The sequence below is a fragment of the Salmo trutta genome, chromosome 10, assembly GCF_901001165.1.
Source record: "Salmo trutta chromosome 10, fSalTru1.1, whole genome shotgun sequence".
Lineage (NCBI taxonomy): Eukaryota > Metazoa > Chordata > Actinopteri > Salmoniformes > Salmonidae > Salmo > Salmo trutta.
In genome coordinates, this window is record NC_042966.1 from 44243650 (window position 1) to 44258014 (window position 14365).

At 44.8% G+C, this 14365-nt stretch overlaps 1 protein-coding gene across 2 annotated transcripts in view; it reads right to left on the minus strand.

Moving 5' to 3' along the window:
- LOC115201753 (CSC1-like protein 2) overlaps nucleotides 1-14365 on the minus strand; it is a 113117-nt gene that overhangs the window by 86126 nt on the left and 12626 nt on the right. For both annotated transcript variants that reach the window (XM_029765637.1, XM_029765635.1), the window contains exons 2-3: nucleotides 1852-2148; nucleotides 1070-1149 (exon numbers count right to left, since the gene is read on the minus strand). In XM_029765637.1, coding sequence (XP_029621497.1) covers nucleotides 1070-1149; nucleotides 1852-2094 — 323 coding nt within the window. In that variant the 5' untranslated portion in view covers nucleotides 2095-2148. The remainder of the gene's footprint in view (nucleotides 1-1069; nucleotides 1150-1851; nucleotides 2149-14365) is intronic.

Below are 14365 nucleotides of genomic sequence, written 5' to 3' on the forward strand. Positions count from 1 at the left end.
TGGTAACGCCCACACAACCTTTGGCACATTAATATAATGTGGGGATGAGTCTGAATCCAGGCTAAAGCCCACGGACAGAACCACTCTCCATCCTCTCTCACCATCTGGTCAATAAAATCAGAAAAAATATACATTTTAAAAGAAGTAGTCTGTCTGGACCATCATCCTCTGGTAACACACAAAGCTGAAAAGCTAACAGAGCCTGGCCTGCGAGCACACACTCACAGACACTCACAGACACTCACAGACACTCACAGACACTCACAGACACCCACAGACACTCACAGACACTCACAGACACTCACAGACACTCACAGACACTCACAGACACTCACAGACACTCACAGACACTCTGATCTGGGAGTGGCGAGAACAGCTGCAGAAACAAACCAATAAACTTACTGACTGCGTTCTACCTGATTTACTGTGGTATTACTGTTCAGTCACCGCTATGTATTACTGTGGTATTACTGTGGTATTACTGTGGTATTACTGTGGTAGTCTACAGTCCCAGAGGCTCTACTGAACTGTGTTAGTATGTCAATCCTTCTGTCAGTGTTGATCTTCTTCTGTTACAAGAGAAGACCTTTCCTTGGTTCTCTCCTCTCCACCTCTCCACCCTCCTCCTCCTCCTCCTCCTCCTCCTCTCCTCCTCCTCCTCCTCTCCCCCCTCCTCCTCCTCCTCCTCTCCCCCTCCTCCTCCTCCTCCTCTCCCCCCTCCTCCTCCTCCTCCTCTCCCCCTCTCCCTCCTCCTCCTCTCCCCCTCTCCCTCCTCCTCCTCTCCCCCTCTCCCTCCTCCTCCTCCCCTCTCCCTCCTCCTCCTCTCCCCCTCTCCCTCCTCCTCTCCTCAGCCTAGGTGGCGCTAACAGTACTGTATGGCGTCAAAGGTGTGGGTTCAATTCCAACAGGGATCACATACTAAACATGTCTGTTCTTTTCCCGGTGTGACTCGGCCCGTTGTGACCCGGCCGGTAAGAGTGTGGCGTTACCTGGCAACTCCTCAAAGCCAAGGTCTTGGGTTCAATTCCTGCAGGCATCACATAGTATAGATGACAGTGTAGTGATTTACCTGTCTGCATCAGTGACCAGCGCCAAGCGGCCATAGTCCCATGCTACCTTCCTCAAGATGGAGAACACAAACAGGAGTACCTAGGAAGGTAACACACACACACACACACACACACACACACACACGTTAAAACAGGATAACTAGGAAGGTAACACACACACACACACACACACACACACACACACACACGCACACACACACACACACGTTAAAACAGGATAACTAGGAAGGCCACACACACACGTTAAAACAAACACAGAACTGACCAATTGTCAAAAGGTCATCCTTCGTCTTCAATAGGGGGGGAGAGGTCCCAATGTACACAGAGAGGGGGGGTAGTAGCCTCACCATACATTAGGCAAGCAGGCTGCCTGCCTTCCCCAAGCGGGCTGCCTGCCTTCCCCAAGCGGGCTGCCTGCCTTCCCCAAGCGGGCTGCCTGCCTTCCCCAAGCAAGTTACTTTAGGGAAGTGAAATTCCTCGAGGGGCTGTTTTATGTCAGAACAGATCTAAGCATTTAAATTACAGCTCCGTCTATATGCAGGAAAACGTATCTAGACACGTCATGACGACAGCTGTACAACCCTGACTCTCAGTTTGTGTGTGTGTCTGTGTGTGTGTGTGTGTGTGTGTGTGTGTGTGTGTGTGTGTGTGTGTGTGTGTGTGTGTGTGTGTGTGTGTGTGAGGCAGAAGAAACCTTTCTGATGTATCAGGTGAAAAATACAGTTGTATTATACTGTATCCTCATCTCTGTTTGACCTTTGAACTCTTGTGTTTGACTCACCAGGAAGCACATGAAGTCGAGTGCGAGGACGGTGGGCACTCCTCCAAACGGCAGGCCCTGAAGCACGGTGGAGCGGATACGGGCGGTGTAACAGTAGTCCCTGGAGGTCTCACCCCCGCTGGAGGTGTTGCTCTGCTGGGTAGGGCAGTTACCAAGGACCCCTCCGGGACACATGGCCCCCTGGACCCCGACCCCCCCTTGGGCCCCCCACATCACCACACCCACCATCAGCAGTATAGACATGCTGAGGCTTCAGTTAAGATTCAGCTCCGAACTCACTGCAGCATCTTTTAACGCCTGGAGGAGAAAAGACAAGGACATTAAGGTAATTCAGAGGTAGGTGCTGATATTTGTCCAATTTCACACTTGTATAGGTGTACCTTTTTATAATTACACACCTCTGCTAAGGAAGCTATCAGAAATACCGGTTATACTATGGGTTGGGTGTTATCTACATTTCCATACCGTGCCTGTGTCATCCAGGGACATTTTTTTATTTTTTATTACGTTCCCTTAACAGAATGCTAACAAAATGCTAACAAGTACTAAGGAATTCTCATAGTAAATGCTAGGTAAATGCTAAGGAGCGCATGAGAAACATGTATTACTAGGACAGACAACCTAGCTCATAAAGTTATGCAAGTAACTAAAAAAGAAAAACAGTTTGCAGCACGCACAAAACAAATATTAGGCAGCAGGGATCTGAGAGAGGATTGTGTGCTGCTGCTGCTGTTACCAAGAAGCTTGATCTTGTAAAGCCACTTCGCTAACATTTGCAAAAACCCAGCTAAAGAAAATTTAAATTTGCCACATCTTAGATAGTTGACTTAATAGTTAAGACATATATAGCTGGCTAACATTAGTGAATTTCATACTTGGCCACCTCACTAAAAGTTGCGCTGCAGGAATGACTGAGCTCAAGAAGCTCCCGTTTAACCCGTTATGCTTCTATCTAAACAAACAGACGTGACTGTTTGCTCAAACCGCTGTTTTGGGAAACTAGTACCGGTAAGCTTTATAATTAAAAATTATCTAACGGGCAAAATGACCGCGATCTACTTCATCAATTATCTAAACACAGCAGAGAGAGGCTATTCTCTAGCTGTTTAACCTAGCAGGATACTCTCCTAACCACTAGGCTACCTGCTAGATGCCGAAACACAGCAGAGAGAGGCTATTCTCTAGCTGTTTAACCTGGTGATGAGGGTAGGATACTATCCTGAAACAAGGCTTTATATTCTAACAGAGATGCTGAAACACAGCCTGGCCAAACTGAGCATTCGGGGGAGAAGGGCCTTAGTCAGGGAGGTGATCAAGAACCCTATGGTCACTGACAGAGCTCCTCTGTTGAGATGGGAGAACCTTCCAGAAGGACAACCATCTCTGCAGCACTCCACCAATTAGGTCTTTATGGTAGAGTTGTCAGACAGAAGCCACTCCTTAGTAAAAGCTTGAAGTTTGCCAAAAGGCACCTAAAGGACTCTCAGACCATGAGAAACAAGTTTCTCTGGTCTGATGAAACCAAGATTGAACTCTTTGGCCTGAATGCCAAGCGTTACGTCTGGAGGGAACCTGGCACCATCCCTACAGTGAAGCATGGTGGTGGCAGCATCATGCTGTGGGGATGTTTTTCAGTGGCAGGGACTGGGTGACTAGTCAGGATCGAGGGAAAGATGAACGGAGCAAAGTGCTGAGAGATCATTGATGAAAACCTGCTCCAGAGCCCTCAGGACCTCAGACTGGGGTGAAGGTTGAACTTCCAACAGGATAACGACCAAGACAACACAGGAGAGACCTGAAAATAGTTGTGCAACGATGCTCCCCATCCAACCTGACAGAGTTTGAGAGGATCTGCAGAGAAGAATGGGAATAACTCCCCAAATACAGGTGTGCCAAGCCCGTAGCGTCATACCCATGAAGACTCAAGGCTGTAATCGCTGACAAAGGTGTTTCAACAAAGTACTGAGTAAAGGGTCTGAATACTTCTGTAAATGTATAAAAACCTGTTTTTGCTTTGTCATTATGGGGTAATGTTTAGGTCAATGAGGAAACAAAACAATTTAATCAATTTTAGAAAAAGTGAAGGGGTATGAATACTTTCCGAATGGACTATTTATTTAAAAAAGTACTAATATTTAAAGCCCCATAAACATCACTTACCAGAATGATAACAAAATGCTAACAAGTCCTACGGTATCCTCATAGAGAACGCTAACTAAATGCTAACGAGCGCATTGAACATTTTGTACAGTTTTTAACCTAAATTATACAGGTAAGTCCAAAATGCTACTCCCAGTTTGCTGCACGCACAACATGAATATTAGACAGCAAGGCTCTTGATTCAGGACAGGATTCTCTGCTGTTACCAAGCGAATGCTTGATTTTGGAAGAAGCTAACCACTTAGCTAGATAGCTAACTAGCTACTAAAATAGCAAACCAAATGCAAAACCGCAGAGCATTTAGCACATTTTTATACAGTTAACGTAACAGTTATAAGACATCTAGTGGCAAACATTTAGTTGTGAATTCCCTGCTGTAACTAGATCACCTGGCGCCTGCTGCACAACAGTGACTCACAAGGCTCTGGTCTCTCATCGTTGTGTGCTTGTAAACAAACACCACGTGACTGGGGACTACCAGTAAGCTTCATAATGTCAAATTATATGACAGGTGAAATGAATTACACAATGTTCTTTATTTCCCGGTATACTGCCCAAACCTAGGTTCTTCCCCATCTGAACATGAAACCAAATACCCTAGTATACGGTATACAGCCCAAACCTAGGTTCTTCCCCATCTGAACATGAAACCAAATACCCTAGTATACGGTATACAGCCCAAACCTAGGTTCTTCCCCATCTCAACATGAAACCAAATACCCTAGTATACGGTATACAGCCCAAACCTAGGTTCTTCCCCATCTGAACATGAAACCAAATAACTTAGAGGCATAACCATCAACATCAATAACCATCAACAACAACAACATTCACCATCAACAACAACATTTACCATCAACAACAACAACATTCACCATCAACAACAACAACCACAACCACCAACAACAATAACCACCAACAATAACAACATTTACCATCAACAATAACCACCATCAACAACAATAACAACAACAATAACCCCCCATCTACAGTACTGTAGTACCTTAGCCAACACAAACACCAGGTCTGATATGGTTCAATCTGAACTACTTAATTCATCCTATTTATTTTATAAAGCCTTTTTTGCATGAGCAGTTTTTTTATTTCACCTTTATTTAACCAGGTAGGCTAGTTGAGAACAAGTTCTCATTTACAACTGCGACCTGGCCAAGATAAAGCAAAGCAGTGCGACACAAACAACAACACAGAGTTACACATGGAGTAAAACAAACATACAGTCAATAACACAATAGAGAAAAAGTCTATATACAGTGTGTGCAAATGAGGTAAGAAATAAATAGGCCATAGTGGCGAAATAATTACAATTTAGCAATTAAACACTGGAATGGTAGATGTGCAGAAGATTAATGTGCAAGTAGAGGTACTGGGGTGCAAAGGAGCAAGATAAATAAATAAATAAATAAATATAGTATGGGGATGAGGTAGTTGGATGGGCTGTTTACAGATGAGCTATGTACAGGTGCAGTGATCTGTGAGCTGCTCTGACAGCTGGTGCTTAAAGCTAGTGAGGGAGATATGAGTCTTCAGCTTCAAAGAGTTTTGTAGTTTGTTCCAGTCATTGGCAGCAGAGAACTGGAAGGAAAGGCGGCCAAAGGAGGAATTGGCTTTGGGGGTGACCAGTGAGATATACCTGCTGGAGCGCGTACTACGGGTGGGTGCTGCTATGGTGACCAGTGAGCTGAGATAAGGCGGGGCTTTTCCTAGAAAAGACTTATAGATGAGCTGGAGCCAAATCAAATTTTATTTGTCACATACACATGATTAGCAGATGTTAATGCGAGTGTAGCGAAATGCTTGTGCTTCTAGTTCCGACCATGCAGTAATATCTAACAAGTAATCTATCCTAACAATTTCACAACAACTACCTTATACACACAAGTGTAAAGGAATGAATAAGAATGTGTACATATAAATATATGAATGAGTGATGGCCAAACGGCATAGGCAAGATGCAGTAGACGGTATAGAGTACAGTATATACATATGAGATGAGTAATGCAGGGTATGAAAACATTATATAAAGTGGCATTGTTTAAAGTGGCTAGTGATACATTTACTACATCAATTTTCCATTATTAAAGTTGCAAGAGATGAGTCAGTATGTTGGCAGCAGCACTCAATGTTAGTGATGGCAAAGCCAGTGGGTTTGGCGACGAGTATGAAGCGAGGGCCAGCCAACGAGAGCGTACATGTCACAGTGGTGGGTAGCGTATGGGGCTTTGGTGACAAAACGGAAGGCACTGTGATAGACTGCATCCAATTTGTTGAGTAGAGTGTTGGAGGCTATTTTATAGATGACATCGCCGAAGTTGAGGATCGGCAGGATAGTCAGTTTTACGAGGGTATGTTTGGCAGCATGAGTAAAGGATGCTTTGTTGCGAAATAGGAAGACGATTCTAGATTTAATTTTGGATTGGAGATGCTTAATGTGAGTCTGGAAGGAGAGTTTACAGTCTAACCAGACACCTAGGTATTTGTAGTTGTCCACGTATTCCAAGTCAGAAATGTAAAGTTCACAGGAGCAAATTTGGTGTTAAATCCAAGCGATTGGCTAAGAGTATATATATATATATATATATATATATATATATATATATATAAATAATTTATATATATATATATATATAAAAAAAATATTAAGGCATGTATACATTATTCAACCATTTTCCATCCTAAAAATGAGGAATAAGCAAAAGATTTGATTTCTGGTCAAACAGATGGAAAAGCAGGTCTTAGAAAACATCTGTCAGAAACAGCCTGAAAACATCTCAGAAACAGCCTGAAAACATCTGTCAGAAACAGTCTGAAGGCATCTATCAGAAACAGTCTGAAGGCATCTATCAGAAACAGTCTGAAAACATCTGTCAGAAACAGTCTGAAAACATCTGTCAGAAACAGTCTGAAAGGGACTAGAAATACAGCACAACAGAATAATGTTGAAGACATTCGCCAACTAACGTCAACATTTACATTTAGTTTGGCAGCAATAATTTGCCTTCTGTAAGTTTAAGAAATATTGCCTTGCGTCTTGTCATTCCGTTGCCAAAAACCCACATATCTGTAAGATATTTTCAAAATGTCTCTCCCTCATGAGGAGGATAATGACATTTCAGAAGTTTACTGATATCTATTTGGTTTAAGTGATTAAAATGTGTCATTCTGTTACCAAATCAGTAACACAATGACCCCACCCCCCAAAAAATAAAACAATTGAGGGACAATAGAGCTCTGAGTACCAGGCCATAAGGACCTGATGGAGGGACAATAGAGCCCTGAGTACCAGGCCATAAGGACCTGATGGAGGGACAATAGAGCCCTGAGTACCAGGCCATAAGGACCTGATGGAGGACCAATAGAGCCCTGAGTACCAGGCCATAAGGACCTGATGGAGGGACAATAGAGCCCTGAGTACCAGGCCATAAGGACCTGATGGAGGGACAATATAGCCCTGAGTACCAGGCCATTAGGACCTGATGGAGGACCAATAGAGCCCTGAGTACCAGGCCATTAGGACCTGATGGAGGACCAATAGAGCCCTGAGTACCAGGCCATTAGGACCTGATGTAGGGACAATAGAGCCCTGAGTACCAGGCCATAAGGACCTGATGGAGGGACAATATAGCCCTGAGTACCAGGCCATTAGGACCTGATGGAGGACCAATAGAGCCCTGAGTACCAGGCCATTAGGGCCTGATGTAGGGACAATAGAGCCCTGAGTACCAGGCCATTAGGACCTGATGGAGGGACAATAGAGCCCTGAGTACCAGGCCATTAGGACCTGATGGAGGGACAATATAGCCCTGAGTACCAGGCCATTAGGACCTGATGGAGGGACAATAGAGCCCTGAGTACCAGGCCATTAGGACTTGATGTAGGGACAATAGAGCCCTGAGTACCAGGCCATTAGGACCTGATGGAGGACCAATAGAGCCCTGAGTACCAGGCCATTAGGACCTGATGGAGGGACAATAGAGCCCTGAGTACCAGGCCATTAGGACCTGATGGAGGGACAATAGAGCCCTGAGTACCAGGCCATTAGGACCTGATGGAGGGACAATAGAGCCCTGAGTACCAGGCCATTAGGACCTGATGGAGGGACAATAGAGCCCTGAGTACCAGGCCATTAGGACCTGATGGAGGGACAATAGAGCCCTGAGTACCAGGCCATTAGGACCTGATGGAGGGACAATAGAGCCCTGAGTACCAGGCCATTAGGACCTGATACATTTCATTTCATGCATTTTTTTTTGTACTGGCGTCCCGTGGGACTCGAACCCACAAACCCTGGCGTTGCACACGCCATGCTCTTCCAACTGAGCCACACGTGACCACTACTCTAACTACTCGAACTACTCTTAACAGAGGACACAACTGTTGTAACATAATGAATACCAAATTATAAAAACACAAATAACCTAATCTGGTACAGAACACGATGGTACAGAAAATGTTATTGTGTCCCGTTATTAAAGTCAGATGTTATTAATATATTAATAGGATGATAATCATGTCTACGTCAAGCTTCTCATCTGAACATTCAGATCTCAAAACAAAAGCCTTTGTATTGACTTTTTGGGGGGGGGGGGGGGGGGGGGGTCAGAAGAGAGAGAAGACGAGGCTTTCTCTAAAGAATGAAAGTTGAGCTCTCTTGCTGTGCATCAGACTACAGTGGCAGTAGCTGAACAAGCTGTCTGCAGAGTGTCTGAGGGATAGTTTATACATGGTAAATGGGTCTAAGGCAGGTCCCGGCAATGGTGTGGTTTAAGAGCACAAAGAGAGCCCAGAGACAAGGACACCACAGTCTCAACGCAGAGAGGGAGACAACATCGGAGTCCCAAATGGCACCCTAGTCTCCATAGGGCTCTGGTCAAAACTAGTGCACTACGTTACCCATAGGCCTCTGCTCAAAACTAGTGCACTACGTTACCCATAGGCCTCTGGTCAAAACTAGTGCACTACGTTACCCATAGGCCTCTGGTCAAAACTAGTGCACTACATTACCCATAGGCCTCTGGTCAAAACTGGTGTACTATATAAAGAATAGGGTGCCATTTGGGACGCAGATGTCTCCCTCTCTGGGTTGAGACGGCGGCGTCTTGTCTCCCTCTCTGGGTTGAGACTGATGTCTTGTCTCCCTCTCTGGGTTGAGACGGCGGCGTCTTGTCTCCCTCTCTGGGTTGAGACGGCGGCGTCTTGTCTCCCTCTCTGGGTTGAGACGGCGGCGTCTTGTCTCCCTCTCTGGGTTGAGACTGGTGTCTTGTCTCCCTCTCTGGGTTGAGACTGGTGTCTTGTCTCCCTCTCTGGGTTGAGACTGGTGTCTTGTCTCCCTCTCTGGGTTGAGACTGGTGTCTTGTCTCCCTCTCTGGGTTGAGACTGGTGTCTTGTCTCCCTCTCTGGGTTGAGACTGGTGTCTTGTCTCCCTCTCTGGGTTGAGACTGTGGTATCTATACCCTCTATTAATCTATTGTTCTCTAGCGGCCTCCCTCTGTCCTCTGTCCATTCCTTGACCTTTCAACTATCTCCCTCTCTCAACTCTCGGCCACTCTCTCCGTTTTCTCTGTCAGCGTGATGTCACAGCATTCCAGGAGGAGTATTAATGGGTTAGTGTTGGGACAGATGAGCAGAACAGCGCTGGTAATGTGTGTGTGTGTGTGGGGGGGGGTAATGTGTGTGGGGTAATGTGTGTGTGTGTGGGGCGTAATGTTGGTGCTAGTAGGTCGAAGGGCAAAGAGGCAGAGGAAAATAACAGTTTTTTTGCAGTACACACATCAGATTGCTTGTTAGCCTCTTAGCCTAGTCTGAGAAACGCCTCTTCGCCCATTAACCTAGTCTGAGAAACGCCTCTTGGCCCATTAACCTAGTCTGAGAAACGCCTCTTGGCCCATTAACCTAGTCTGCGAAACGCCTCTTCGCCCATTAACCTGGTCTGAAAATAGCCTCGTAGCCTCGTCTGAGAATTGCTTCCAAGCCAACCCACTGCTGGGGGAATTACCGCAACTATCCCCTACAACAACCCTGGGGTTGTTCAAAGTTTTACGCCGGGGACACAGATCAGAAATTCAGTGTTTTTCTGGGATCCAAGAATATGAAATCATGTGACATGTCTGGTGAGTATGCAGGCCATGAAAGAACTGTGACATTTTCAGCTTCCAGGAATTGTGTCCAGATCCTTGCGACATGGGGCCGTGCATCGTCATGCTGAAACATGAGGTGATGGCGACGGATGTACGGCACGACAATGGGCCTCAGGATCTCGTATGGTATCTCTGTGCATTCAAATTGCCATCGATAAAAATGTAATTGTGTTCGTTGTCCGTAGATTATGCCTATACCATACCATAACCCCACCTCCACCATGGGGCCCATACCATAACCCCACCTCCACCATGGGGCCCATACCATAACCCCACCTCCACCATGGGGCCCATACCATAACCCCACCATCACCATGGGGCACTTTGTTTACATCGTTGACATCAACAACCCGGCTAGAGGCCGGATGGACATACTGCCAAATTCTCCACGTACCGTCAAACTGGAGGCGGCTTATGGTAGAGAAATTAACATTACATTCTCAGGCAACAGCTCTGGTGGACATTCCTGCAGTAAGCATAACAATTGCACGCTCCCTCAAAACTTGTCACATCTGTGGTATTGTGTTATAACAAAACTGCACATTTTAGAGAGTGGCCTTTTGTCCCCAGCACAAGGCGCACCTGTAGAACAATTATGCTGTTTAACCAGCTTCTTGATATGCCACACCTGTCAGGTGGATGGATTATCTTGGCAAAGGAGAAATGCTCACTAACAAGGAAGTAAACAAATGGGTATGCAAAATTTGAGAGAAAAGCTTTTTGTGCGTATTTAAAATTTCAGGGATTTTTTATTTCAGCTCATTAAACAAACACTTTACATGTTACCATATATATATATATATATATATATATATATATATATATATATATATATATATATATATATATATATATAAATAAATAAAACACACTCAGCAAAAAAAGAAACATCCCTTTTTCGGGACCCTGTCTTTCAAAGATAATTCATAAAAATCCAAATAACTTCACAGATCTTCATTGTAAAGGGTTTAAACACTGTTTCTCATGCATTGTTCAGTCGTTAAGACACTAACAGCTTACAGACGGTAGGCAATTAAGGTCACAGTCATGAAAACTTAGGACACTAAAGAGGCCTTTCTACTGACTCTGAAAAACACCAAAAGAAAGATACCCAGGGTCCCTGCTCATCTGCGTGAACGTGCCTTCGGCATGCTGCAAGGAGACATGAGGACTGCAGATGAGGCCAGGGCAATAAATTAGAATGTCCATACTGTGAGATGCCGAAGACAGCGCTACAGGGAGACAGGACGGACAGCTGATCGTCCTCGCAGTGGCAGACCCCATGTAACAACACCTGCACAGGATCGGTACATCCGAACATCACACCTGCGGGACAGGTACAGGATGGCAACAACAACTGCCCGAGTTACACCAGGAACGCACAATCCCTCCATCAGTGCTCAGACTGTCCGCAATAGGCTGAGAGAGGCTGGACTGATGGCTTGTAGGCCTGTTGTAAGGTAGGTCCTCACCAGACATCACCGGCAACATCGTCGCCTATGGGCACAAACCCACCGTCGCTGGACCAGACAGGACTGGCAAAAAGTCTTCTTCACTGATGAGTCGCGGTTTTGTCTCACCAGGGGTGATGGTCGGATTCGCTTTTATCGTTGAAGGAATGAGCGTTACACTGAGGCCTGTACTCTGGAGCGGGATCGATTTGGAGGTGGAGGGTCCGTCATGGTCTGGGGCGGTGTGTCACAGCATCATCGGACTGAGCTTGATGTCATTGCAGGCAATCTCAACGCTGTGCGTTACAGGGAAGATATCCTCCTCCCTCATGTGGTACCCTTCCTGCAGGCTCATCCTGACATGACCCTCCAGCATGACAATGCCACGAGCCATACAGCTCGTTCTGTGCGTGATTTCCTGCAAAACAGGAATGTCAGTGTTCTGCCATGGCCAGCGAAGAGCCCGGATCTCAATCCCATTGAGCACGTCTGGGACCTGTTGGATCGGAGGGTGAGGGCTAGGGCCATTCCCCCAGAAATGTCTGAGAACAAGATGCCTTGGTGGAAGAGTGGGGTAACATCTCACAGCAAGAACTGGCAAATCTGGTGCAGTCCATGAGGAGGAGATGCACTGCAGTACTTAATGCAGCTGGTGGCCACACCAGATACTGACTGTTACTTTTGATTTTGACCCCCCCCCCCTTTGTTCAGGGACACATTATTCCATTTCTGTTAGTCACATGTCTGTGGAACTTGTTCAGTTTATGTCTCAGTTGTTGAATCTTGTTATGTTCATACAAATATTTAAACATGTGAAGTTTGCTGAAAATAAACGCAGTTGACAGTGAGAGCACGTTTCTTTCTTTGCTGAGATTATATATATGGACAGATAATAATTTTAAATCAATTTTAGAATAAGTCTAACGTAACAAAAATGTGGAAAAAGGGGAAGGGGTCTGAATACTTTCCAAATGCACAGTATATTTATTTCCACCATTAACATGGTCTGTGACCAGAAAAGGCTGCTCTAGCCAGTCTGAACAGCTACCAATGTAACGTTCGTGAAAAGGAGTCGACCAAGGTGCAGCGTGGAACATGTTCATCTCGTGATTTATTTACTCAGAACACGATAAAAAGTAATGAACAAAGAAAATACGAGCGTCACGTTCTGTAGGCAACAAAGCAATACAAAAACAAGATCCCACAAACACAGGTGGAAAAACAGGCTGCCTAAGTATGGTTCCCAATCAGAGACAACGATAGACAGCTGCCTCTGGTTAGGAACCATACTCGGCCCAACACATAGAAATACAAAACATAGAATGCCCACCCCACACCCTGACCTAACAACCTAGAGAAATAAACAGTCTCTCTCTCAGGTCAGGGCGTGACAACCAGGATAACATTCAGCACTGTAACAAAGTATTTGTTGTTTTAACTTATTATTTCCAGACAGTCAGTGTTTTCCACTAACGCCAGCTGTCTGCTATACAGTCGTTTAGTCATTTTCAGCCGGGTACTTTTTTCCACTTAAATCAATTAGGCTGCTTTTAAAATTTGCTACTCAGAAAAAAAGGTCCGCCGAGCCCTCTTCCCGCTAGAATGAACGATATGCATCTTCTAGCCATCTATCGACAGGACAGGCGCCTGTCAGTCCCAAAGTGAGCGATAACAGGAAAAAAACTGCTGGTTTGACAGTCTTGCTGTGTGTGTTGCGGTGGAATTTCTACACCAAGGGAGAAAGCATGAATTTAATGTCCCATATAATGTGGTAACGATGAGTCGATATCCACAGCCTATTGTTATCTGGGTACATTTATTTTCTTTTGTGTGCAGGGTCAGACATTAACAATGGCCGCTGGGGGCTAGTAAAAACACATCTACTCACTGAGCTTATTTATTTTAGGCAAAGTGATTTACAAAAGTAAACCTTTAATAACGAACATTCTACCAATATGGTGGCTACAGTTGATTCAGCTTAGCTAGCCTACTGTAGCAGTGTCCATAGCTCTTTTGGCACATTTGTCTTACAAGGGGCAGTGTCCTATTTTCAAATCTTCTCAAAAGTCAAAGTTGCATGGCCTTTTTAAAAAAAAACTCTATCAACATTAGATTAAGACATCCTAAATTATACCAAATTTACTTTTGACGAATAAAAGATGGTTAAGTCAACTTAACCATTTGTCAGTATAACCTACTATTCAAAGTTGAATCCATTTCAACTTTAAACAAAGTTAACATTGCTAGCTAATTTGTCCTGGGATATAAACATTAGATTGTTATTTTACCTGAAATGCACAAGGTCCTCTACTCCGACAATTAATCCACGGATAAAAGAGTAACCCAAGTCAATTTTTAGTAATCTCTCCTCCTTCAGGCTTCTTCTTCTTTGTACTTTATATGTCAGTTGGTAACCAACTTTAAGGTGCATTACCACCACCAACTGGACTGGAGTGTGGACCTCAGTTCATCTTTCAATCACCCACGTGGGTATATGCTCCTAAAAACCAATGAGGAGATGGGAGAGGCGGGACTTGCAGCGCGTTAAGCGTCACAAATAGAACCAAGTTGTATTTTAGCTCCTGGCTACGAAAGACGCTCGTTGACGAATGCGAGTAGTGCGGGTACAATGACTAAATAACATGTATGTGTAAATGTATTTTGCGATGTGAGCGTTGTGGTCAGCATGTAACCCCAAACATTGATTTCAGTAAGGGAGCATCATGCTCAAGTATGAGCTTTTTGTTT